At 37.6% G+C, this 27,178-nt stretch overlaps 2 protein-coding genes across 4 annotated transcripts; one reads left to right on the plus strand and one right to left on the minus strand.

Moving 5' to 3' along the window:
- Nucleotides 1-662: 662 nt before the first annotated feature.
- On the plus strand, nt 663-14,666 carry smc6 (structural maintenance of chromosomes 6). Of its 3 annotated transcripts, none has more exons than XM_022673005.2 (27): nt 663-743; nt 2,731-2,889; nt 2,973-3,090; nt 3,657-3,762; nt 3,901-4,037; nt 4,121-4,182; nt 4,290-4,370; nt 4,515-4,616; nt 4,737-4,856; nt 5,186-5,281; nt 5,404-5,550; nt 5,684-5,772; nt 6,013-6,180; nt 6,749-6,927; nt 7,364-7,565; nt 8,735-8,849; nt 8,934-9,097; nt 9,214-9,349; nt 10,424-10,504; nt 10,610-10,780; nt 10,866-11,003; nt 11,840-11,985; nt 12,071-12,196; nt 12,769-12,874; nt 13,623-13,775; nt 13,880-13,977; nt 14,076-14,666. In XM_022673005.2, exons 1-27 carry the CDS (start codon nt 672-674, stop codon nt 14,152-14,154), a joined length of 3,351 nt encoding a protein of 1,116 aa, XP_022528726.2. In that variant the 5' UTR covers nt 663-671; the 3' UTR covers nt 14,155-14,666. The 3 variants fall into 3 exon arrangements, with proteins under 3 accessions (XP_022528726.2, XP_022528727.2, XP_007252049.2); XM_022673006.2 differs by having other exon boundaries at nt 6,016-6,180; XM_007251987.4 differs by lacking the exon at nt 663-743 and adding an exon at nt 2,072-2,197.
- On the minus strand, nt 14,539-26,918 carry vsnl1b (visinin-like 1b). The gene is made up of 4 exons (XM_007251989.4): nt 26,577-26,918; nt 22,327-22,491; nt 20,312-20,527; nt 14,539-16,661 (listed from the first exon to the last, which is right to left on the minus strand). Exons 2-4 carry the CDS (start codon nt 22,486-22,488, stop codon nt 16,464-16,466), a joined length of 576 nt encoding a protein of 191 aa, XP_007252051.1. The 5' UTR covers nt 22,489-22,491; nt 26,577-26,918; the 3' UTR covers nt 14,539-16,463.
- Between the last annotated feature and the right edge of the window lie 260 nt (nt 26,919-27,178).

Here is a 27,178-nt window from a genome sequence, read left to right on the forward strand (position 1 = left end):
TTTATTCTATAAACTATGGACAACATTTCTCCTAAATTCCAAATTAAAATATTGTCATTTATTTGCAGAAAATAAGAAATGGCTGAAATATTTTTTTTAAAGCTTTCAGACCTCAATCTATGCACAGAAAACACATTTATATTCATAACTTTTTAGGAGTTTAGAAATCAATATTTGGTGGAATAACCCTGTTTTTTAAATACAGTTTTCAGTTTCATGCATCTTGACATGTTCTCCTCCACCAGACTTACACTCTGCTTTTGGATAACTTCATGCCACTCTTGGTGCAAATTCAAGCAGATCAGCTTGGTTTGATGGCTTGTGATCATCCATCTTCCTCTTGATTATATTCCAGAGTTTTTCAAATTGGCAAAGTCAAAGAAACTCATAGATTTTAAGGTGGTTTCTTATTTTTTCCAGAGCTGTAAGTGGGGTAACACATTATTTGTGGTGTGCATCCCAGATAGGGCCTATTATTATCTGCTCCTGGTCTCATTACTGACTTTTATATTTGTGCTGAACATTACATTTTCCAGCTCTGTTCTCATGCACTGTGTGTCAGTGCGTTGCTGTTGCTGCTGCGGGATAAACACACAACAGCGACCTCTAGCGGACATTTCCCCTTAACTGTCTTCTTGTAACTTATTTGTTTTTAAATATAGTGCCTTTTAATGTTCATGAGCGGAACTGACGAGTTTCAGGCGAGCTTTCACCCGCGGGATCGATATCTAGGCCATTATAGAGTGGGTCAGATTTTTTTAAAACCCTGATCTAGGGTAGCTACTCTGTTTCTGTGCATTTCCTGGTGATTTGCTTAACGACAGAGCAGTTACGCTTATTTACTGACAACAGGCAGCCTGTGCATAGAAATGAATCAAGTCTTATAAGTTTTTAAATGAGTTTGAGGACATTTTCATCTCTAAAAAGGTCTGAAAAAGAGAGAGAGAGAGAGAGAGAGAGAGAGAGAGAGAGAGAGAGAAGCCTACACCAGCGGTTTCGCACCTCTGTCCGGAGGCTAAACCCTGTGCAACGTTGCCAGATCCACCAAAAATATTCAGGCCAATGGCAGTCTATAAAACCCTCCAATCAAAAGATTAAACTAGCCCAAAAAATATGTCTATCACACGTGTGAAGAATATGGCAAAACAATTATCAGTGTACAACTTATTTTGTTTAAAAGCAATGTATTATCAGTATTGGTATTTATCTTAAAGTCATTCGAGTTTTATCAGTTCTTTTATAACAGTTATATCCCTGTCCACATTAAATAGTAACATAATTGGCAAAAAAAAAAAAAAAAACTTTTACTTACTTTTACTTTTCTGTTCTTGCCCTGAACTCTATTCTCTTCTCTTTAAAAAAAATATCACATTGTGATTTCTGGTTACATTGCGATTTCTCTCTCTCTCTTTTGCTGCCTTCAATTCCTCCTACTTATCAGGTTGGAGGTGGTTATTAGGACTTGAAATGCGTTTTATGTTTTTTTTTTTTTTTTGTTCATACTTCTGGTCTATTATCACAACAAACAGGAGCTTTATTTTTCTTTACTCCAAAAAGAATGAAGCGAATAAGACACGCTTTTGAGTGATGTTTTTATCCCATTAGAACTGTAAATCTTACTAGACTAGATTTTATTAGTAGCTAATAACCAAGTGTTTAAGTGTTAAGCAGTTTACTATACAAACTGTCTGCATCAATTTATTGCATTTATGTATCAATTTAAATATAATAATATTTCCCACACCACTTTTTATGCGGATCATTTCTCTCTCTCTCCTACTCTCTTTTTCAAGCTGTCCTCCTTTATGTCGTTGTGTTCACCTGTTCCTATTAATGTAATCAATTTTGAAAGAGTGATTTTAGTCAGGACTTGTAAACGTTTCCCCGCCGTGTTCATGTAACACTAACTTTTTTTTGTTTGTTTTGTTTTTTTGGCGGCCGCGGTTATTTATAAAAGTATGCCCAAAAACGCACCCCGCCACCCCTGAATTTCCACCGCGGATTTTTAAACAAGCCCAATTTGGTGGGAAAACCGCGAACCTGGCAACCCTGGAGCCCCCTGTGTCCGTCCTGTACGTAGGTTGTGTTGGTTCGCTTAAGCCACACCTTCACAGTTCACAGCAGTTACTAACCAGGAAGCCACTAATATAGCACTAGCTTTGAAAAAGACATTCACTTCCACATGCAGGGCAAGGGAGTAAGTCACGTTAAAATGTTTTATGGTTAAATAATTCTGATCTATAAAGGGGGTATGTTGCTAGCTCTATCTCGTTTAAATATCTGACTTATTTGTGAACTTAGACAGAATTCAAATCGGTGTGTAATAACACCACCTAACTTCAGTTTACTCTGTGTGTTGTCTTCAGCCATGACAGCTCAGCTCAGTGCTGAAGCTTTGAGCAGGGGTGCGTCTGAACAGCTTTTATTTCTGTATTCTCTTTATCAGTACAGCTTGTATGTAAGCATGATGCTCCTTGTTATGTGAATTTTTCATTTTTTTGCACCAGCCCTCCTGGCTGAAACTGAATCAACAGTACTGTTACTGACTTGTCAGTTTACTCACTTTTAGTACTCATCTGTACTTAACTGGTAGCTAGTTATAAACGACAGCTTCAGTTTTGACACATCAGTTGTGGGTTGTAAGAAGGAAGTGTTTGCAGACTTCTGAAGACCTTTCCCCAACTTCACTCAGCACTTAGCAGTGTTTTGTCTTTTGCATTTTCTCTCCAGATTCAGCACATTAGCACTATGAATAAGAGGAAGTCCAATGTCCAGAATGTGGTCAAACCCAACAAAACCCCCAGGACAGAGGACACAGCATATGTCCAGGATGAGGATGAAGATGAGGAAGAGGGGGGGGTTCAGCAGGAGCACTCTGTTTCTGCCTCGGTGTGTGAACTAAATCATTATCTTTAATGGTATTAAACATAATCAAACTAGATGGTGTTAAGTATACTCTCTTTGTGTTTTAGAGTGCTGGAGATATCGGTGTAATTGAGAGCATCACTTTGAAGAACTTTATGAGTCACCATTTGCTCGGCCCTTTCCAGTTTGGACCAAATGTGAATTTTATCGTTGGGAACAATGGAAGTATGAATCCTATTCATTAACACTGTTTCTAAAGAGGATTTTTCATTGTTTTGTTTTAAGCGTAATTATTGAAATGCAGTGCACTGGAACTCGCTTAGATTTTCTTTATAGTGATAATAGCAATACAAATATGGTTATATTATTTACCACTGGTTAATTTATTGATATCCTCTGAGTTTTTTTTTTTAATATGAAACATGCAGTATCCTTTGTGTCCTGTAGATTTTAAAGGGAATAATTGCTTTAGACTGGATTGTATCATTGCAACAGTAAACATTTCTGAATCAGGTCCCCAGAAATGCACATTTAAAAAAAAACACAATGACTTTGTTTTGACTGTTGTTGCACACTTACTTACGTCAGTATACGCGGAGGTAAAAGGGTACTTTCTTATTTTACATCTATTATTTTCAAAGTGCCCCCTCAGCTTTGGTTTATTCTTCATAAAAGCTGCATTAATGTTCCAGTGTGTGGTTGGATGTTTTGTTTTATGAGTGGTGAGAAAGCAAACGTGTTCGCTTTTATGTCTTGCTAATGATGCCTGACATGATTTATCTTGTCCTTAGGTGGAAAGAGTGCTATTCTCACAGCACTTATTGTGGGCCTGGGAGGAAAAGCAACTACAACCAATAGAGGAGCATCTCTGAAGAGTTTTGTAAAATACGGGGAAAGGTCAGTTATTATTATTACTAATACTTAACGGTTTGCAGATCACTTAGTGGTTCCTCCTTAAATAAATTTCTCTGCAATTAAAAAGTTTTTAATTCTTAATATTCTTAATATATTTTTTTGTATTTTTTTGTTACCCAGCTCTGCAGAAGTAACAGTAAAATTGCGCAACAGAGGGAGCGATTCTTACAAAGGCGAAGTATATGGAGACTGCATCTCAGTTGAGCAGCGGATAACAAGCGATGGTTGCAGGACTTGCAAAATCAAGAACAAAGCAGGTAATATGTGTGACTTTTTCATGGCCGGTTGTGCTTTTCTCAATAAAAACAAAGCACCATGTTTAGATTTGATCTATTTTCAGGTCACATTATCTCCACCAAGAAAGAAGAGTTAACAGCCATACTGGACCATTTTAACATACAGGTGCCCTTTGGTTTTTTGTGAAGGATTAGTACAAAAAGCATCTTATTTTTTATTAATTGTGCATCTTCTGCATTTTACTGATTTCATTTTACTTTTTGATTGTATAGGTTGACAACCCAGTCTCAATCCTAAATCAGGAAATGAGTAAGCAGTTCTTGCATTCAAAAAGTGAAGCAGATAAGTACAAGGTGAGAAATTGAGGATATTTTTTTCATGAAGAAGAAAGGGCTATTCAATGTATGTGCATATTACTTGTTTAATATTTTACATGCCTTATTTAATGGAGTTTTAATAGGAATTTGATTAACAGTGTGTCTCGTCTGTTTTTGAAGTTTTTCATGAAGGCAACTCTGCTAGAGCAGATGAAAAGAGATTACATCCACATAAAGCAGACCAAAGCTGTAACACGGGACCAAGTGGAAAGGCAGGAGGAGGTAAACTGGTGATGACAGGCAATTGTTATAGCTACAATAAAAAATAAATGTATTTGTTTTATGAGAGAGATTGATGGGTATAAGTAACTTTCAGATAATTTTCTTTCATGTGCTTTTCAGTGTCTTAAAGATCTCAGACAGTTGTTTTTAAAAAAGAAAGAAAAGTATGAGAGTTTGTCGGCACTTGAAAAAATGAAGCAGTCTTTGGAGGATCTGAAGAAGAAGATGGCATGGTGTCTGGTATGTTTTTCCATTATTATTTGTCTAACATTTCCTTTTGGTTCCTGTTTGGGGAAGTTATACTTTGAGTATTATAGTCACACAATAGTATACCACCTCACATTCGTAATCAGTAGCCTTTGTGTTGAGATGTTCAATTAGCCATGTGACGCTGAGGTTCTTATACCCCTAAATGTACACCATGTCATGGTTTTAAAACTTGAGTCTTGTTATGCAGTGCAAACTAATGTCCAGAACTAGGTGTGTCTTTTGTACATGTTAACACTTAAGAGCCAGTTGTTTTAGTTGATGCAAAACCATTTACATCTGTATTTATTGTATTATAACAGGTAAGAGAGAAGGAGTGGCAAGTACAGCAGTTGATGGATGAAATTGAAAAAGAAAAGAATAATAGTGTACATGAGGAAAAGCTTCTGCTCTGCCAGGTACATGTTAAATAACTCATTACTCACTTTGCTTACTGAGAACTGAAAATGTATGGTAACTGTATGTTTAATATTCAGCGCCAGAGTTTTTAAGACTCTGATCTCTCCCTATTTTCTTTTAGACCAAAGTTACCCTTGCTGACAAGAGAGTGCGGGATATCCAACAGAAACTTGGGAAGGTAAAAGAGGAGGATGAAGGTCTGGCGGAAACAGGTCGAAAACTGAAAGAAGATGTCAAAATCAAGAGTAAGGCTCAAAAAAGCCAGGAGGTAAGAAATTGTCCAGATTTTTATTGAGCGTTTCATCTGCTTTTGTAGTGCAAACACTTTCTACTCTGTACTTAAAACTGGCCTTATAAACATGTTTAAATTAATTTGGAAAGTTTATTTGCTAATTTGTCAGGTGGTGTACTTCCGTGCTGAGAATAAACTGAAACAACTAGAAAAGGAGCAGTGCCTTCTTCAGGAGAGAATTCACAAAATCAATAATAGGTGTGTTATTTTGCCTATGATAGACCATTTATATTAGCACTGAGTGTGGACAATGCAATAAAAAACTAAATGTAATTAATGTAAATTACTTGAGTAAAGTGTTTGTTGGCAAACACAGTTACAACATTAAGATCATTAGGAAATTATATATTTTTCCAGTGATGGTGATAACATAATCTTCTTTACTATGCACGATTGTTGGATACCCTTGAATTATGGATGGTGTCATTGTTTTGCTAGCAGTGTCAGAAGGAATCATGAGTCCGAACACTCACAGCGGATAAAGAAAATGAGTGCTTTGAAGAAGCAGCTGGAAAAGCTTGAGTCGGAGTCTACAGCACTTAATCAGGAAATCAAAGAGAAGCAGCAGGCACTTTTTAAAGGAAGGGAAGAATACGATAAGCTGAGGTGAATCTAGTCAACAGTTTTCTATTTTATTTTAGGCATGTTTTTTAACAGTTGCAGTATGTTAGCAACATTTACAGACTTTCAGCTATTTGCAATAAACCAATCAAATATTTTTTTATAGCTAAACACAACTAGTATAGCAAGTGATTTCTCCAAATTCAACACAAAATGCCACTTTTCCAGTCTACTGCAGTTTTAAAAGTATTCACCTCCTTTATAAAAGGTGTCAGTTATGATAGATAGCCAGACTCCACCTACTAGCACAGCATTCCTGAAGAGTCTTATCCCATTCCTTATAGGCTAATCCAGGGGTGTCCAAGGTAGCCAGCCAAAAACTTCATCCATGAATAATTCAAAACATATTAAAAGTAAGAACCAATAACTGCAACACAGTATCAAAAGTCTAAAAATATCAACAAAATAAAAACTCTGTTTTTAATCAAAGTGAACATGGGCTCTTTGGGCTAACTAACTAAAATGGGCAGTATTGCCCATTTGCATATATTGTATGTTACCTTGATATTGGCCTTGTTGTTATTGTTGAAGATTTTGTTGTCTGACATTCTAGCATGGAAGAAAAAAACATCCAGGTCTCTCTGGAAACCAAATTGAAGAGGAGAAACCAGCTCACAGCCAGCAGATCCAATAGGTTGAGGCGATTCGGTGATCGTATGCCAGAGCTGTTGGAGGCTGTCAATAGAGCACATGCTCAGGGACGGTTCATTAAGAAGCCAGTTGGACCAATAGGTGACAGCTTTATTTATTTCAATCCAAATAATTGTATGTACACATACAAAGGATACTTGTCATTATTTCTCATGTTTTTTCTGAGACAGTCTATCTATAATCTCACTACCTATCATAGGTAAAGGTACATATGCTTAAAAACATAGTTTATTTGTTACATTAAGTAGATTGCCATCAGGTTTGAGTCAGGATAAAGTCTAGAAAGAAGATGGAATAATTCCCTGCTGAATTAACCTATGGGTTATGTATGCTTTTTAAACCCTGCTTTTGTTTGTTTTGTTTTCCTATTAAGTCTGTCTGTTTTTTTCTTTATGGAAAGGTATACAATATGAAGCCATGCCAGATATGAAAATATGTAGCTGCACATTTGTTTATCATTTGTTTACACTACTTCCTCTTGAACGTTAACAATTTTTGCTTGTTTTTTCCCCATCAGGTGCATGCATCAGCCTTAAGGATCCAAGTTTAGCTGTGGCAGTGGAGAGTTGCTTACGGGGTTTCATGAAAACCTTTTGCTGCGACAATTACAAGGATGAAAAAGTCTTACAAGAACTGATGTCTTCCCACTTTGCTAGAGGCAGCAGACCACAGATAATGGTGTGCCCTTTCACAGACTCTGTTTACAATGTTCAACACCGGTGAGCTAATCAGTACTTTTTATTTATTTAACTCTATTGTCATGAGTGCTTTATTGAGAGTTATTAGGGGTTAGCAATAGTACCACAATATTTCAGGGTGTTTTGGATAAGACATAACACAAAAAAAATATTTTATTAATTTTCTGCATATAATACTGTGAAAAGTTTTATTTAGATTATTTCCATTTCAAACATTTTATTTTTATTATAATTCCATACCATTTTGTTTTAGTTCCATGGGAAACTAAAAAATGTTTTAACTAAGAAAATATAACAGAAGAAACTTACCAAGACTTTTAAATGTTAAAATGATATTATCATGTACAATACAATGTGGCACTCCCTCATATGTAAACTTGAAAATCAAAATTAAAAAGTAGTTAAATTCTAGGAATTTGTACATTTTCTCACAAAGATGAGGATATGTTGCACTGAAGGAGCGAGGCATATAAAAGTGGCAGTTAAAACACATTTCCTGTGGTTTTGTGATGTGCAGGGTCTGCTCGTTCCAGAGCTAAATAGAGGATCATTTGGGGGCCAATATATGTTATAGAACATACTGCATCGTAGTCCATCACCTTTTAAATAAAGTTACATTTTTGCAGAATCAGGGATATTGTTGCATAAAGTTAGAAAAGTTCAAGAATCTTTACCTCTGCAATTTGCAAAAACAGAACCGAATACACTATACCAGTATGTCTAAATATATGTAGCCACCCCTTCTAATGAATGCATTTAGCTACTGTAAAATGCACCTATTTCTGACACAAGTGTGCATCTAGTGTCTAGTACATGTAGAAAAGCATTGCCAAAAGAACAGAGCAGAACAGGCACCATGCATAATGGCAGGTATGGACTGTAGGGGTGTAAAGATCTCAGCATTGAGCTGTGGATCAGTGGAACTGTGTTCAGTAATTTAGGTGAGTAAGATGGGTTGAGTGGGTGGTGATTTATCTTATTATTCTTGTTGCTAAAAGCAATCAAATTCTCACAGCAATTCTTCAAAATATGGTAGAAAGTAAGCCTTCCCTGGGCAGCAGAAACAGTTCCTATAACAAAAGCAGGATAAAATCTTTTCTGGCCCTTAGTTTTTAAGCAATGATAAGTGTTTTCTTGTATTTTGACAACTCAGGACTGTATTTTTTTTCCTTTGTTTATGTTTTTGTTAGACGTGTGCACCACCCAGAGTTCCCATCAGTTTTGGACATCCTCTTGGTTGACAACCCTGTGATAATTAACTGCCTGATAGACATGAGGAGCATTGAATGTATTCTTGTTATCAAAGTAAGTTGATTTAGCTCTTTACTCTTTTTTCTGTTAAATTATGATTCACAAATTTAGTTTAAAGGTAATTTTGTAAAAACACAGAACACAGCTGTTGCAAGGAGAGTTATGCAAGGAGGAAGGCCTCCAAGAAATTGTCGGGAGGTTTTCACTGCAGATGGCGATCAAGTGTTTACCAATCGCTGTTACACTCCGGACCAGGAAGTTATAGTCAAATACCTTGGTGGGGACCCAGAGGCAGAAATTCGGCAAGTCGCTACATTTTTATTTAATACCTATGATTCAGTCATATACTGATTTAGCCTGTTTAGAAAGTAAATGGTCATGCTGAAAAGGTGTTGAATTTTCTTGTTCAATTGTGCAGTATGGTGCAGTCAGAAGTGGAAAACCACCAGGCCCAGCTGTCCAGGTTTCAACTACACTTAAGTTCTGTGAAGCAGGACATTCAGTCCATGGAAGAGAAGCTGCGTGGGGTTTTTATGGCATGCAAAAGAAATCAGGTATAATGTTCAAGCCCTGTAAATTCAGCTCTCAAGATATGCAGTTCCTCTTATCACTGATTTTCTCTGCTTTCACTGGAAGTTGTAGTTTTAAGTAATTTCTCTGCACATGGATATTGACTGTCCTGAAGGTAGGTGTTATGACCAGACGAGGGCTCAGTTCAGTTTATTTCCTTAATCGTGCAAGCAAACTGTGCTGTACTTAAAACTCATTAGGCAAGACTTACAAATTAAATTAAAAATACACTACAACAACAAAATAACAATTAAATTATATTATTGCATATGATATGATACGGCACACCCCTAACTGAGATATTAAAAAATACAAGATTTTTATCATATATGTAACAGAAGTCAATGATCCAGAATGTCATGATATTAATAATGCACTCTGAATGTCTCAATATATCTAGGAATAAAGTAAATCTGGACAGATATAATCTGTCTCTAGTAGATATATCATGTGAAATAAAAACAGTGTGAATTTTCCTTTCTTAAATATAGAAAAAAGTAGTAACCTCGTGATAATTAGGGATGGCTGATATTTAAGGGTATAATATCGTTCACAATAATCACAAATAATGGTGATATTATTGCGTACAATACGATATAGCACACCCCTAGTTGCCAGTCATAATCATTACCACTCTCACTGTACTGTTAGCTGTGGGTGGTAATGCCTATGACGTATTCCCAGTAAGCATGTGACACTGTGGTTCAAGCACAATGCTCGGATCGTCCCATATATCTGGCATGCACAATCAGTTCTCGCTGTGAGGCAGATAATTCATGCTGGCACACAAACACACACACTACTTGTCTCTCCCTCTAGATGATATATAATAGGCTTTTCTGAAGCAGACAAACGTAAACCTGCAAAATATTGTAATAACAGTGAATGAGTAGATGTCCCATTACTTTTGTTCAAGTGGTGTATTTCAGGTATATTTTGATTTTATATATTTACTGTATTCCCCATCTCTAATGAAATCTGTCTACAGTATTTTTTGGACATTTGGTGTTATTACAAATTTTTTTTTAAACATGGTACATTTTCTGTTTATTACACAGGAAACCATAACTCGTGTTAAAGCATCCATAACTGAACTTGAAAACATTGAGGAATCTCAAACAGAAGACATCAGTTCTTTGGTGTGTAGTATGTGATTTATACACATATTATTGTGTTGTTTTTCTTAAGGAAAAATATCACTTTATAGTTTGTGTACATTCAGATTTATTACTTGAAATCCACAGGAAGAAGATGCACAAGAAAATGAGCAGAAGATCGAGTTAGAGAGAAAAAATGTAGAAGAGGCGCATGCTGAACTGGAACAGCACAACAAAGCTCTCCTGGAACTCGATCAGAAATACAAGGATGTGAGAAATAAAAGGGAGAAGCTTGCAGATGAAACGGAGCAGTTAAAGGTTGTTCATAATTGTTAAATTATTGGACAGAACCCATGGCAATCAGTTATTCTGATTACTCAGTTGTGTGTTTTATTCTGAGCAGGAGGACCAAGTGAAAGCTGAGGCTGAGTGCAGTAAACTTGAACAAACCCTCAAGATCTTGGAAAAGAAACTCAAGGGACATCAGGATAATATTCAGTCCATGAGAGTTGAACTTGCTGCTAAAGAATTGGAGAAGGAGGTAATGCAGATCTATGTAATTTACAGAGATGCAATTTTCTTGTGGCGTAAAAGACCAGCAACCCCACCCCCATTTACAAAAACAAATGATTGGCATTTTTAATGTGCAGCAGTGTTGTTGCTGAAAATACCATACAAAACAAGTATTAATAAATGTATAACACTTTCTTAAATGTGCTCCATGCTGACAAACCAACAGTAAAATACAATGATAAATACAGATATATTTTACGGTTGGTTTGACAGCTTGCAGTCACATTTTGAGAAAGTTTTAATTTTAGGAAGATTACTCATTTTATTAATTTGCATTTATTCATTACTTGTTTTGTCTGGTATTTTTCCTAAAGTAACGTGTATAGCATGTATAGTAACCCCCGTGGACCCTCTTAGGGATCACAGCTGTAAGGTTATGCATAGGGATGGGAAACAATGTCGATTTTGTTTGCGATACATTATGGATACGTGGTGTCAAATATGGGTATTTTAATTGAAAAGTGCTCTTGTCCCCTAATGTGAATTAACGTGTTGTGATAATATTATATTGTGTAATTCTCACACCTAGTTATGAACTTCTGGTCTAGGGGTTCTCTAGCAAACTTTATTTCTGTTTAGTCCTGTTTCTCTGTTGCTGTTAATATTAAATGTTGGTCTATAGTGCCACTATTACGTTGCGCATGCCACATTTCGAGGCCGAATAAAGAAGACAAACATTAGGGCACTGTTTTCATGTGCTCTGACTCCTGATTGGAGGCCACATCCTTCAAAGATTTAGAACAAATTAGGACAATTACTGGAACTCTGGTAGCTTTATGTTTGTGATGCCCTTTTTTACAACAGGATTTTGAAGAAAAAGCCAAAGAAATCTGTCCTATTTCTCAAATACCCGATCGGAGTGCCAAGAGCATTGACACAGAGATCACGCGACTGCGGGAAAAGATCAGCTCACAAGAGAGCACACATGGCAACCAGGAGCAAGTGATTAGGTACACATCATATCATCTTACTGTTGTTTTTTGGTTTTCTATTACTCCTGATCTATAATAAGCCTGACCTGTTACCACTTTATAGGGAGTATGCAGAGGCTCACGGTAATTACAAAAACAAATCTAGCCAATTACGAGACCTGAAGAGATTCATTGATCGCCTGGACAACATCATGACTGACAGGCAGGCTCGATATAAAACCCTGAGAAGGTAGTGTGATTTAAGATCTTCACTGTGTGATGCTTATGAAAACATTATCTAGTGAACTCCCATTCCAAAGTGGCTCCCACACATACTTTAGACTGTTCCTGTTCCCCTAAGTTTATTGAATAGACAAAAGTATTGAGAAACCTGCTCATTCACTGTTTTTTTTCCAAAATCAAGTATTAAAAAAAATCCTCATGATTTTGTTAAAGTAATTGTCTATACTGTCCTAAGAAGGCTTTCTACTCGTTTTTGGAGCATTGCTTTGAGGATTTAATTGCATTTTATTAACAATAACGTTAGTGAGGTCATGATATTTTGGGTAACCGCTTCATCCCCAACTTATTCCAAAACAATTGGATGAAACACCATCATTGTAAGTAACACAATTCCACTGCACACAGATAGATGATAGGTGAGCTCTATACCCCTCTAGCCCAGAGGATCCTAATCTATTGGCTATGTTTGTCTACAGGACTTAATATATATGAGTTGTAAATTGTTGTATTAAATAGGGTTTATCATTGGCGAGTGTATAAGACGTTGTATGTAAAATATGTGCTGTGTTCTTCTAACAGATCCCTCTCTGTGAGATGCAAGTTATACTTCAACAATTTCCTAATTAAGCTGCACTGCTGCGGGTCCATGATGTTTGATCACAACAATGAAACCCTCTCCATTTCAGTATGTCATACTTTTAATCTTTTATCTTTATTAAATCTTGTAGGGCTGGACGATATTGTAAACTCTTGATATGTTTAATATATGAACGATTCTTACACAAGTTATTCAGTTTTTTTATTTTTTATTTTGAGATGTGTTAAATTAGTAACAAACTGCACCATTTAGATCTATTATATATAAAACTGGTAAAACCATGCAAACACAATAAAAGTTTTATTTTAAGAATAGCAAGCAGCTCCCTTCAATCCTACCTTACAAAAATAGTAATATGATTAATAATCCTCTATATTTTACTTAAGAAATTCTTTACCAAAACCAAACTTAACTTTAACAAAAATCATTCTTACTCTCATGTTTTTGACAGAAACACAAGCCTACTGAGATGTAAAGATGTACAGTCATGATTATCCCACTAATGACCTGAAGATCGCATTAAAACAATAATTCGATTAATCTAATTTATTATAACTCCCAGCCCTACAATCTTGATAATGTCTTAAAACAGTATGTACTTATCATATTTGGTATATGAATATGCGTAGAGATCCTTAAATATTTATAGACCAATCCACATGAACAACGTTTGATATGGACATTTATTAACAATGACCATATTGGAACAAGTGTACCCTCATAGCTAAGTACATCAGTACATCATGTAATGTAATGTAAAAAAAATAGTTGGTTTGCTGCAAAATCTGCATCGTTTTCTGGAACCTCCCTTACCTGCGTTACGGTGTTGGAACAGGTGAAGCCTCCCGGTCAAGAGAAGGACAACATCAATGACATGCGCTCTCTGTCTGGTGGAGAACGCTCTTTCTCCACTGTTTGCTTCATTCTGTCTCTGTGGGAAATCACTGAATCGCCCTTCAGGTGTCTGGACGAGTTTGATGTCTACATGGTACGCAATATGCAGTCCTTTATTGCTACTGACACTGATTGATTTGGTTTTAAGTGGTATGTGAATGAAATGCATTTATTTTTTGTTTTTTGCCCTCTCTATAGGATATGCACAATCGTCGAATCTCACTGGATCTTCTTCTGGAGCTCTCTGAACGCCAGCATCTACGACAGTTCATTTTCATCACCCCACAGACCACCAGGTAAAGAGCAACCTCAGATTATCTTAGATTAGTGAGACATAATGTTTTCAAAAAACATTTTCAAATACTATAAAAAGCTTTACTACATTTTCTTGCAGCAGTCTGCCAAGCAGCTCTCATATTAAAATCCACCAGCTTCAAGATCCAGAGAGAGAAAGCGAGGAGGCTTTGCCTTAGACCCTGCCAAAAGATGTGACTGCAGTGAACTTTGTTGGAGAATTTGAAGGCAATATGTTTTATAGTTTTTATACAGTTATTTTCATACTAGTTATACTTCTAGTTGTATAGTGTTCTATCTCTGCTGTCAGTTCAAAAGTATCAAAACCAAAATTACACAGAAAAAAAGAAGGCTCTGTGAAAAGGCAGGTGTGTTGTTTCGTTTGTGCTCTGTGATTAGGATCTCCTTTCGTATGACCTGCTAGTTTCCTGTTCTAGGAAGTTACTCCTCTATAGAAGGCATGCTTACAAATCCTAAGCAACATGTAACCAGTAACCCTCATTCCTCTTGGTTCTTTGAGATTTGCTTTTCGTTTTCAAGCTTCACACAGCCAAACACACACCTTATGTTCTGAAAACAGCCCATAGACAGTTTATTGATTTGAATCACAATGTTGTCAGTGCAACGTTACATACTGAGTTGAAGACATGCCACAAATAAAACACAAACATCATATTACACAATCAAATGACTTGTTCTTTAAATTTGGTATTTCATTTCCATGTTAGGTACAAATATTTACATGGCAAAGATATACATCTGCAGTTTTTGGGATTTTACAAACACATGATAACTTTCTACAAGGAGGGCTTTGGAGAAAAAAGAAAGTGCAGCATCCTGAGCCTTATCGAACTTGCATGGGCTTGATGCATTAGTTTTTATGTGGAGAACAAGAATTTAGGGCATTTTTCTAATTGGGTGAACACAAAATGAAGAGAATATCTCTTTATATTATACACTCTTAATAATAAAACAAACAAAAAGAACTCTGTTTTGGGGTTCTTTAGTTTGTCCTTGTTGGAGAACCCTCCTTTAAAAAAGATAGATTCATCCCATATATGTGTAATTGATGGAATAGTTATACCCATTACTGAAGAGTTCTCTAAATCCTGATTGGATGCACACGTTCTTCGAGATGGAATCCTCTAACCAGGATCCCCCTGCTCTTTATTAAGAGTGTATGTCGTGAGTAACAACATGTTTGCTTCAAGTGGTTAAAATAAGTTGTGGCTCAAAGCTCTTCCAAAACCCCATCATTTGCCATTAAAGATGCATTAAATTACTGTATAAACAGTGGTTATTTAAATGTCACGGACTCGTGTAGAAAGATTTTACAAAAAACAGTTCAATAAAAACTTATCACATTTAGACTGAGGTTGTATACCAAACACATTTGTAGCGGATTGCTTCTTGATTACGAGGTGGAGGGGTGTTATTAAAGCCCTCCGAGGAAAGCAAGGACATGATAAATTGCCTTTTCAGAATGAATCGAGTTAACCAAATCTACAAGCATCCATACATGCACGCTGTGATATGATTCATACGTAAATAATTTTAAAAAGGGAGTGAGTGGTTTGGCAGTGTGTAATTTGTTGGGAAAAACCTGTGATCCAGTCTGACTTCTCGGCTTACAACTGCAACAGTCCTAAACAAATCAATGACCCAGGTGTTCTTACCTTTGTCACTGCAGAGAATAAATAAAGGCTAAATTTGTCCAGAGACGAGATCCACGACATATTGTTGTCCCTTACAGATAGCTTCTACAAATACACACTGTAAGTTTTTTATTCCTTTTTTGTTTTCTTTTTTGGGAGAGAACATGCACCCAAGGGAAGATATCTAATGGGCGGGTGAATCACAAATGTAAATCTCACACATCATTAGTATTTAGTAGTTACTGTTATCGTTTATAAGGCCTCCTTATATTATTTGCCAAGGTTGCCAAAAGAAGAGATAGGAGCGATTAGGCTTTACACTTAGGACATGCATGCAAATAACTTACATTTATAATCAAGTACAAGCACATTTTGGGAGGTAGGCTAAATGAACCCCTCTACCCTCCTTGCTGTTTAAGATCAAAGTTGAAACATACTGTTTTAATAGAAACCGTTACATTTAGTGTGACATTTTGCTTTTAATACCTGAACCACCGTACGAAATACAGCAGCTATAGTGGTAAATATGAACTTTAAGTATCGTAGCTATAAATGAAATAGCCTACTGTGGAGCACTTCACTGACTAACAATAGATGGAAGAATGAAAACAATTCTGACTTATTTTGCACACCTTACGTTGTTGCAGGTTTGAAATTAAATGTATATTCTTAACTCTTAGCATTTGACATTCCATGCATACTAGTTTTTCAACCACAAGAAGCAAGTTCATCTGAGTAGTCCAAATATATTTTGTGTTAATCTTGTGGAACTGGCTGAACATGAATAAAACATTATAACATACTCAGTCCGGAGCATGCTGGCATGCATACCCTCACTTCTGCATGTCACACTGCAAAAGCAGTACGATAGATGGGTCGCTCTTCGCCGCTTCCTTGAACTCGTCCAGCGTGATTTGGTCGTCGTTGTTCTTATCCATCTTGCTAAAGATCCGATCCACCCTCTGCTCTGGTGTCAGCCCGTCCTCGTTCATCTTCATCATGATCACAGTGCCGACCATTTTGTAGATAGCCTAAAAAAGAAAGAGAACAAACATTTCATTTCTAAGTCTACGTATAAAAGTCTGCGGTCCTTAACCCCATCCTTTTTCTTTGCTATTATTCCTGAAAAGTTGTTTGTGTAACACTCTTCATTTCAGTGTTTACTTTCCTTTGTAAAAAAAAAAAGCTCAAGTCTTTTCTGGAATGGGCAGCGCAGCTCAATCTGATCAGTGCCATCTTCCATCCTGGGCCAACAGGACTGGACGGTTTCCCGGATGGCATTGGGAGAAACTGGGAGGAGTAGCTGGGGTCACTCTTTTTTATGGAGTGACATACTTAGTCAGGCATCTACATTGTTCAGTGGTACTTTGCCCTGTTCTCTAAACGTACTCAGACTCCTCACAATCTTGTGTAACTAGTGGCTCATAGGGAGCATGGGTCACCTTATCCTTTGCAGACTGACTCTATAATCTTGAGATAGCTTAATTGCCTCTGCCAATAACATGCAAAGCATACTGCCTACAAATGCATTAACTAAATAGATGCAACAGCATTGTTGGGACACCATTGTTCATGGAGAAGAGCAGAATCATTTCTGAGTTGGGTCCATTTAAAATATCAACTTAGTCATACAGGAAAGTAGAATATATGTTATCCATTTATATCATCAGTAAGGAAGCTCTCACCAGACATGTCCATTGTAAAAAAAATATATATTTAAAGACATTTTAAAACCAAGTCATTATTTAAATGCACATTTGTCCTGAAACCTTTTAAGAATTACCTTTTTTGAAGATGCTTTCAGGAAACCCAGATATCTATATATGTATATATATATATTTATTTTATTTTTTTTTGCTTGCAAAACCCAATCTTGTAACCCTTCTAGCACACGACAGTGAGTTCAAATTTAAGATGAATATATACTATAAGGAGAAAGGTGTTGGTACAGCTGCATATTCATTAGTTTGGAATCAAGTATTTTATCCTTTCTACTGTCGGTGAAATTATGTTTACTAGATTACTGGCTGGAACATTCCAGAGAACACATTTCCTCTTTTCCAGATCTCATTGATTAGGGTTTTATACCCCTCTAGCCAACACCTGTCATTAGGCATAGTCCCAGTAAGTTCAGGTTCATGTTTCTATTCTTTTGGGGGACTTCTCTAAAGGAATTAGACAAAACTAGAAGCTGTGTATGTGTTTGCATTTGCACTTCTGTGTTACTGTAACAATCCCGGAAGTTGTGGGAGTGTACCGCATATCAATAACGGCTCCCTGATGCTCGCAAGTCAGATAAAATATCCCTGAATCTAGAAAGAGAGGCCAAAGAGTGAGCCTAAACGCGCATGTAGGCGGCACAGATATTTTCCCCCCAATCTCCCCCCGTGTGCATATTGGCCTGTTCTCTACAAAGAGTCTCTGAGTCAGCCAGTCAGTTTTTAGTGTGAGCAGACAGTGTTTAAGAGAAGCATCAAGCTCCCAATAAAAATCATTTCACCACTCACTACTCTAAAGTATATCCATGTCTGGTAAACGTAAAAAAACAACAACAACAAAAAAAATATAGCCGCAAGCGGCAATCATCGGGTTCAAGCACCAACTTGCACAATGGTGCCTACTGGAGCATTGAATGGTGATGTGTAAGAAGGTCTAATATGATTGGAGATGCCCTGTCACATTTAGAAATTATCAAGTTTTTCACCTGTTATTAATGTTGAGCAGAGGCCTTTCAACCTGATCAGTGCTTAAATTCACATGTAAATCTAGTGAACTTTGTAGGATATTCATTAAGTGAGTTAGAACTAGTCAAAAGGTGTCTACATGTTATTGGTATTGATCAGGTGGCTTCAACCAGAATGTTCACAAAGTGGTATTCAGATTGACCTTTGGACCTTTGCAGAACAAGCTGAAATGTTTGACCAAACAAGTTTAAATTAACACAAAGGAGTGAGTGTTCTGATATGACATGTAATTACGAAGTTATTATAAATCTAGTTCTGAATTAAATGGCGCTTCATCAAGCACCAACTAGCACAATGGTGCCTACTAGAGCATAGGATGGTGATGTGTAAGAAGGTCTAACACAATTGGAGACATTCTGTCACATTTAAAATGATCAAAAGTCTTTCACCTGTTATTAATGTTGAGAAGAGGCACAAAGGAGTGAATGTTCTGATATGACATGTAATGTCAAGTTATTCTTAATCTAGTTCTGTATTAAATGGCGCTTCATCAGAGTGATATTGTACAGAGGTCTTTAACATTGTGAGATTACAGCAAATACTGCAGAGTTACAGCAATTTAGGTTAGAAATTCCAAGGACGCACAGATTGCTTGATGCCTGGAGAGTATTGTATGTGAAATTTTCACAAATGTTTTTAATGAACATTTACCTAGAGACTCTACAGTGTGCAGCAAGACTGAAATGGAGGTGATAGGCCAAATATCCAGAGAGTAGTTTCAATATAGCTATTTTCAAACAATTAGCAATTATGAATGAACAAAGCACTTTTTAAACATAGTTGTATTGAGAAATTTGTCAGAGCCACTGTACTAAATATGGCAAAAACAATTAGATGTCAAAATAGTACAGAATGATTGACATATACTCGTTTTTTTGGAACAGCGCCCCCCAGTGGGCGGATTGTTTCAGCACTTTGCAGGTCACTACAGTGTCTCCACCTGAACATAACTGCCAAATATCATTCAGATTGGGCAACATTCAGCCTGCCAAAATGTCTGCTGAATGCTGATTGGCTGATGGTGTTCAGCCATGTTGATTGATTAAGTTGCCCTTTGAACATCCTTTAGAGGCTGTATGATAGATTCTGCATGCAAAGTTTCAACTTGCTAGGTTGCACGGTTGCTGAGAAACAGTGCTCCAAATTTACCTCTTGAAGTGAATGGGGCATATATCCGGAAGGACTAATTTGCATATGGCGGCCATATTGTTTACATATTTCAACTTTTTCTTATTGAATATTGAAGTGCATGCTCTCACGAGTGTTTTGATACCAAACATGCCAGGATTGGTCAAAATTCCTAGGACTAGTTTGCAAAAGTAGGTTTTGCATATTATGCAAATTAGCACAAAATCTATATAGACGGAAGTGCATGGTCCAAATTGGAAAGTTGTTGGTATTGACCCAAGGAATCCATCAAGAAAAGAATTTTGAATGTAGGTCTTATGGTTTTTGAGTTATTGAAAAAATTGTGAAAAATGAATTTCCTTGTTTATAGCGCCACCACTTGACCAATCGGTGCCATTTTTGTTGTCCACCGAGATGCACTGATCCTACATCTACCTACCAAGTTTCATTTCTCTATGACTTACGGTTTAGGCTGCACAACTGTTTTTACAGGAGAAAAAGAATAATAATAATAAGAAGAAGAAGAAGAAGAAAAATCTTAGCAAAAACAATAGGGTTCTACGCACCTTCGGTGCTTGAACCCTAAAAACACTGAAAGTCTTGCTCGCTGTACAGTTTGTAATAGTGATTTAAGCAGCATTGCCCTGGTCATATGCACAAGTCAAAAAGGCAGTAAACCATTATGTTACGCTTTGGGAAAGCTGCTCTGCTTTCCCAAATGAAACATCTGGTTTCACAAACACACAATCATCTACAAAGCAATACTATGATCAAAATTTCAATACACTCCAGTAAAAACATCTGCATACCTCTATAATTTCCAGCATCTCTACTCGAGTGATTTTTCCATCCCCATCTAGGTCATACATGTTGAAGGCCCAGTTAAGCTTTTGCTCAAAGCTTCCCCGTGATGTGATGGACAGAGCACAAATGAACTCCCTGAAGTCAATGGTGCCGTCCCCGTTCTTGTCAAAGGTTCTGAAGGCATGCTGTGCAAACTTTGATGCATCACCATAAGGGAAGAACTGCAAGAAATAAAAGTGGATTTTTAAAGTTTGATTATGTTCCTGCTGAAGTTTTCAGGTCAACCTGATTCAGAACAACCAATACAATTGTCAATAGACCTGACATACTAAGAATGTCAGAGTCTAAGATCCGATCCAAGTATCTTAATGTTGAGAATTAGATGATATCAATCCAAAATGTGTGTATATTTAAATAAAACAGCAACACAGTTAAGATTAAATGTGCTGCAAATACATACTGAATTAAAATCACATTATTTTTTACAAACAATTTATTTCATGAGAAGTTTATGAGTACATTTTTTTTTCTTTAAAACACTGCAGTCAAGTCACTTTGTGTATGTTTGTGTATTGCGTAGTGGTAGACATTTTGGACTGATATGTTTTGTTGTCTGTCCACTACTGATGTGACATTACTGTTTTATAATGAGTGAATGTGAGCTTGTGTTTTGTAGCATTAGCATTAAGCTCCACTTGGTCCTAACATCCTGGTCAGTGGCGGTTTAAAAACATAGAAAGGCTTACAATTATGCTGTTAGTAAAATACGTTTATAGTGTTGTATAGGTTCAAATATTTTCCCTTGAGCTCAACTTAGTGGATCAGATCGGGATATCCCTAATACACACCACTGTGAACACAAACATTATTCGCTTCAGTGTTAGCAATTTAATATCTCTGTTAGAAACATGCCTTTAATGCTGTCTGATTTTAAAGAAATGGTACACCAGAACCCGCGTAAAGACTGTGTGAAATAAGGAAGGAACAGAAAAAATTTGAAGACAACAATGTGAAAGTTTTGGAGTGCCTGAGCAAAATCCCAGACGGCAATCCAGGAAAGGACTTGTTGCTGGGCTGTTTATACCTGTTGATACCTGGAAACATTTTTAAGTGCATCTAAGTACTTTTTCATTTTTACATATTAAAAAAGGTAAGTAAATCCTTAACTTTGTGCATAAACAGATCACAACAGCTAGGTCTGGACAACATGCCCAAAAAAATCCATATAGATATTAACTGCACCCACATGTCTATATATGTCTATACCTTTAAACCTATGAAGAATTGCTTTTCTGATTCATATAATGTGCCCTGTAATGAATGCTAGTCAGTTGACTTTCAGATGTTGTATATGTTAATATTAAATTATTGTTTAGCCCTAACTAGTAAGTCAAGTACATTACAAGCATATGCAAAAATTGAACAGCACAATTGCTGCTTAATGGTGCTGTTAAATTTTTGCATATGCTTGTAAATTACTTGACTTACTACAACTATTATAAAGCCTTGTGTAGCTTAACTTTCCCATTTGAACTTGTTTCAATCACCCTTATTTCACCCCATAATAAAACAAATCAGTGTCCTACAAAAGGACACCTGCTTAAGTACTAAAATGCAAGTGCATAGTTACCATACCATATCTCTAAACAGCAACGCATGAGTAATCTTGTCAACAGCATGCCTCATGGGTCTTCCATGGTAGGTGCTATAAATGAACACATAGACTATCCCTCAAAAACATGCAAAGAAACGGTTTGATTCAGCTATATATGTGAATTGTACTGAGACACTGTTCTAATTTGCAGCTAAACCTTGGCTCTGTTTTCCAGTATTTTTAGGTCATCTAATGTGGGCATACTCTCTCTGAATACATAGTGGCTTCTGCAGCCTCTGGGTGGAAAACTATCGTTGGCTCTAAACTAAAGCACTCATGATTGACTAGAAGATCAAGAGTCAGACTACTAAATTTGTTATGTAAGATACTGGAGTGGTTAATCAGTCAACATAAAAATCCACTCACCTTGACATACAGTTGCTGGAATTCGTCCAAGTTTAGCTTACCGCTGGGGCAATCTTTCAGAAACCCCTTGTACCACTGCTTGAGCTCATGTTCATTAAACTCTGTGTTCTTCACCAGGTCCTCCATCACCTCAGGGGTAAGCTTGCTGTTCTGTTTCCCCATGATCTTCACAGAAAAGAGTAGATTATTTTTAGACACATGACTAATATCTGTTCACGGTTTAAAATAAACAATCTATTGAAAAAACATTGTGACATATCATACTATATGTGCTCCTGATCTGTGATTTGTAAAAATCTCTCACAACACATCAGATAGGAAAAAAGTCTGACATGTTCTCCCAAAATAAAATGTAAACATTAAAACTTTGTTTCTGTTCTAAATCATTTAACAGGATCCTTTGAAGACTAAAATCTGAAGATTTCTGAGAAGGTCTTTTTTAACAGTGTCAGTAGCAAATTAATGACACGCCTTTAGGAAGTACAATTAAGTGGCTGATGTCCCACAAGCTATGTTACAGTAAGCTTGAATAACCAGAATCACATTTCACAATTTATCAATACTGCATTAGCTTAGTTTTAGTGCATGCTATACACTTACAATACATTAGACATTTACAGAACACAATTAGTAAACTTGTTTGGAGATCATTTCCCTAATGTTCTTGCGACCGTATCTATTGATAAATGAAGCATGAAGGAACAGTGTAGAATAATCACAAATGATCTTTCAGACTGTCTGTAAATTTTTAATTTCTTAACATAATCTAACACATTTTGTTTTTGATAAATAATTTAGGCACATGAACAATATTTTATAAATTCTCCACAATTCTGCAGCAAAAAGCTAAAATAAACTGTTTCCCAGCACCAACCATTTAGAATTACTAAACAGGAAGTTTAGTGCATTTGATTTTTACAACTGCCATATATGCGTGGATAATGGTGACAGAAAAGATGTAAAAAGTCTGGTAAGTTAATGCAAAACATACATCTCAAACAATTCTTTGTTGTTTAAATAAAAATTCTCAACATAACAGAACGGAAATATTTGCATCTCATTATAAATTAATATGAGCATTCGCTGTGGCATTGTTTCGATTAGCTTCTGCAATGTCACAAGATTTATTTCAATCCAGTGTTGCATTATTTTTTCACCAATATCTTCCATTGATAACTGTGCAAAGGTTGGATATGTTGTTATACACTGTGAGAAACAGTTTATTTTATTGAGCTCCAAGTTCCATTTGAAGATGAAGCTAAGATGAAGTTAAGATATGCAGATTTGGTAGCTGAGGCGAGAGAGTGCGGGTGACAGGCATACACTACAACAGTGGAGCTAGATGTTAGGGGTTCTGTAGCGAAGTCTGCCATGTCTTTGCTGGCTGAATTTGGATTTAAAGGCTGGAAGTCAAGAAGGAACTGTCAGATGTAACTGATAGATATAATCAGTGGCTATGAACAAGTAGAGCTTAAGTTGTGTGGAGAATGTTCAGTGTTAACATTGTGCTGAAGTGATGTGTAAAGTAGGCATGGAACTGAAAGCCCTAAATATGCATTAACAGTGCCTATTGATTTAGATATGGCCTCTACAGGTTTAAAAATGTTTAAGGGCATTTTCAGACTAAAACCTGAACCAAAGTTTATGTTTGTTACTTGCATACAATTGGTCTGGTTACATTTGGTTGCACACTGTACACTTAGTGTGTATTAGAGTTCCTGCAGAAACAGTGAGCGTCTTGTTATTTTAGCAGTACTGCTATGTGCTAGGTGTATGCCAAGGTGTTGCTATATGGTGAAAAACAATATAACTTTTACCTTAAGTATTGCCTGTGCATTCGTTTTACAATTGAACTAATTAAGGTTTTCATAGCTCAAAAACAGTGACTGTGAATTTTGACCACAATAGATTTGTTTAGATGTTGCTGTACTGTATACTGTTACACAATTATCCAAAAAGAGCATACAAGCACGCCAATAATACAAATCCTAAGTAAATTAGTTCTAGCTTGTGCTGTCCATCTTAAATATATATAGTAGTATAATATCTTAAAAACAGTAGTCATAACAATAGACTGATGAAAATAATTATATCATAATGATTGCCATTGTCATTTGTATTATTTCTATTTACTAATATTTCTAAAAGAAAAAAACAGAAAGCACTGCATTTAAAGCCTTCCCTGCATTCAAAGTAGTGGATTTATGTTAAAGTTCTTGCTTAAAAAAGGATGGAGGGTGGAATCTGTGAAAAGTGGGGCTTCAGACCTGTTTACATCGCCTCGCCTGCACACACTGTAGGCTTGTAAGTTGTAATGCTGTAATGTGTGCGGTGCGGTGCGGTGGAGTGCGGGTGGGGGTGTGGGGGGCTCTCTCTCAGCACCTTCTCACCGACCGTCTCACTGGGCTCTAGTACTGGGCTGCAGTTCTGCGGGCTGTCTCTTGCGAGTAGCAGCACCGCGGAACAGCTGCACGAGCGCTGCGCACGGCGCATCACAGCAGCCAGAGCCTTGCGTGATAACGACGCCTAATTAAAGACAGGCAGAGAGGGTTATTTAATAAGGCTGCGCCGTTAACTAAGCGCCCGGCCGGGCTGTGTTATGTAAGAGCGCTGAGAGCTCCTTCAAGCTCCAAGCCTCCACTGAATGACCTTGAGAGAAGAGGGAGGAGAGGGGGGAAAGCGCGAGGAGGAGACGGGCTTCCACTGCGGTCTTGCGGTGCTGGCTGCTCGACGCCGTGGAAAGAAAGAGTGGGGGATCTAGAGAGGGAATCGTGGCATATCTCAGAGGATTTTGCGCTGCGTCTTCTAGGTGTTAGCCAGATCAGCCCATGAAAAGCTCTATCTGAGACAGATGACGAGGTAGATGCTTTTTGATTGGATGCCCAATGCAATGCAGGCATGTCAACATGAACAGGCTAACAGGCTATTTATCACCACAAATGGAGCTAGCTATACGTCGCCTTCCATTTTGGAAAGAAGAAAAAAACGCAGTCATATTTTGTTCTCTGTGCTCTGCGTTGGAGTGCCTGCCATCCTCCATCCTAGGCGCCTGAATCTGGGGGGGCGGGGGGCGGGGGGGGGGGGGGGTGGCAGGGAGGCTGAATTCCCCCCAAACCATCAAATGGCTTCCCAGCTAACAATTTTTGGTTCCCCGGGAAAGTTTTTTTTACTGAAATTGAACGCATTTTAGTACTGGAAACGTTCCTCTAACGTCCACGTAATCTTAAAATAACTGAATCCTTTTAATGGACCCATGCAGTACCCTTTAAATGATTGAAATCTATAGTGAACCTTGCAGCAGTGGCATCATCTTAAGCTTTGCATAAGAAACCTTAAGGGACTTTAACTGGAATGGTATCTTGTAGTTAACGTTGCGAAAACGTTCTCGGAACGTTGCCGTAATCATAATCTATGACGTTACCTATGTAAAACATGGCAAAAAAAAAAAAAAAAAAAAGCTAGGCTGCTGGTTCTATGTATTTTTCTCTCACTGGAATATGAGAAAACCTTCCGGCAACATTAACTGAACGTTAGAAAATAGCATACACAAGATAAACAAACCCTTAAGGCAATGTTCTTTGTTATTTCTCGTGAAACCAAAATAGAATGTTAGATTTTACAGTTTACAGAACGGTCCAGGACACTGGCGGCTTCTTTTAATGATGCTAGAACGTTGCCATAACGTATGCTATGGTTCCTCCAAAATAACCACAAAACAACCAAAAATCTAACGTTTTAAACGCACGACAAGATGTATGGGCTAAATAAGCTCCATTTGTTGTATGAACATAAGGCGTGAGCTGAGCAGCAGCAGTTGGTTATATAGCTATCATCTCTCAGGACTGCTGCGCGCGCCCTGGCTGTATGCACCATGTCTGCGCTCATCGTTAACCATTTTACCATGGGCTAATTTCTATTTTACCTATAAACCCCCATCACAACACCCCACCCCCATCCCACCCCCACCCCCGATAAACACGCATGCATGCGGTGTGTGCTCAAAAACAGGCAGGCAGGCCATGCATGCGCCATGGTAGGTGGTCATGCATGTGCGAAACCCTCGTTCATTTCATTCACACGCTCATTCATCCGTTCATTCAGCGTTCATTTTACTGCAGGGAAACGCAACGCAACGACACCTCACGAACAAGCCCAAGCATCCCCCCACCCACAGCCCCCCTATTTGCCCCCAACCCCAGCCCCCATTTTACTGTTCCACAGCTTTTCCACAGCTTTCTCTCGCCCCTTACCTCGCCGGAGTTTGGGAGAGGCTGCTGAAGATGAGCAGAGAGAGGGTGAGCGAGCGTCGGTGCTGAATGAAGAAGAAGCACGGTCAGGAGGAGCCTGGCAGAAAGCACGCAAAGCTAAAGCCCCCAGATGCCCCCTCGCTCAACGCTTTAGCAGTGTGTGAGTGTCGGTGCGCCTCCTCTCCTGGTTTCTCGTTTTTTCAGGCAGCTCCTGGGAGATGGCTCTCCTCTCCAGCTCCTCGGAGATGGCTCTCCTCCTCTCCTCTCCTCTCGGACTCGTGCTGCAGCTCTGGCTCGATGGAGTTTGCGCACACGGTACACGCACGTCTCCTTCTCGCGGCTCCTCATGTGAGCAAGCAGCGTTATATTATGGGCATGCAGTGCTGAGGCATGCTGGGCTTTGCACACACTGTTATAAATGTCTGTAAACAAACTGTCATTTTATGGAAGATTGGGAACAGTAAGTTGCCGTTTTTCTACAGACGTATTTGTCTGTCAAAAACAGGGACGTGCTGTTATATTTTTATGGTTTTAAAGTATAAACCTACAAGCAAACATGTCTGTAAAAAAGAAATGGTGTGTCACAGTTTTCTATAGAATTTTTT

This window comes from Astyanax mexicanus, chromosome 14 (assembly GCF_023375975.1).
Source record: "Astyanax mexicanus isolate ESR-SI-001 chromosome 14, AstMex3_surface, whole genome shotgun sequence".
NCBI classification, from domain to species: Eukaryota; Metazoa; Chordata; class Actinopteri; order Characiformes; family Acestrorhamphidae; genus Astyanax; species Astyanax mexicanus.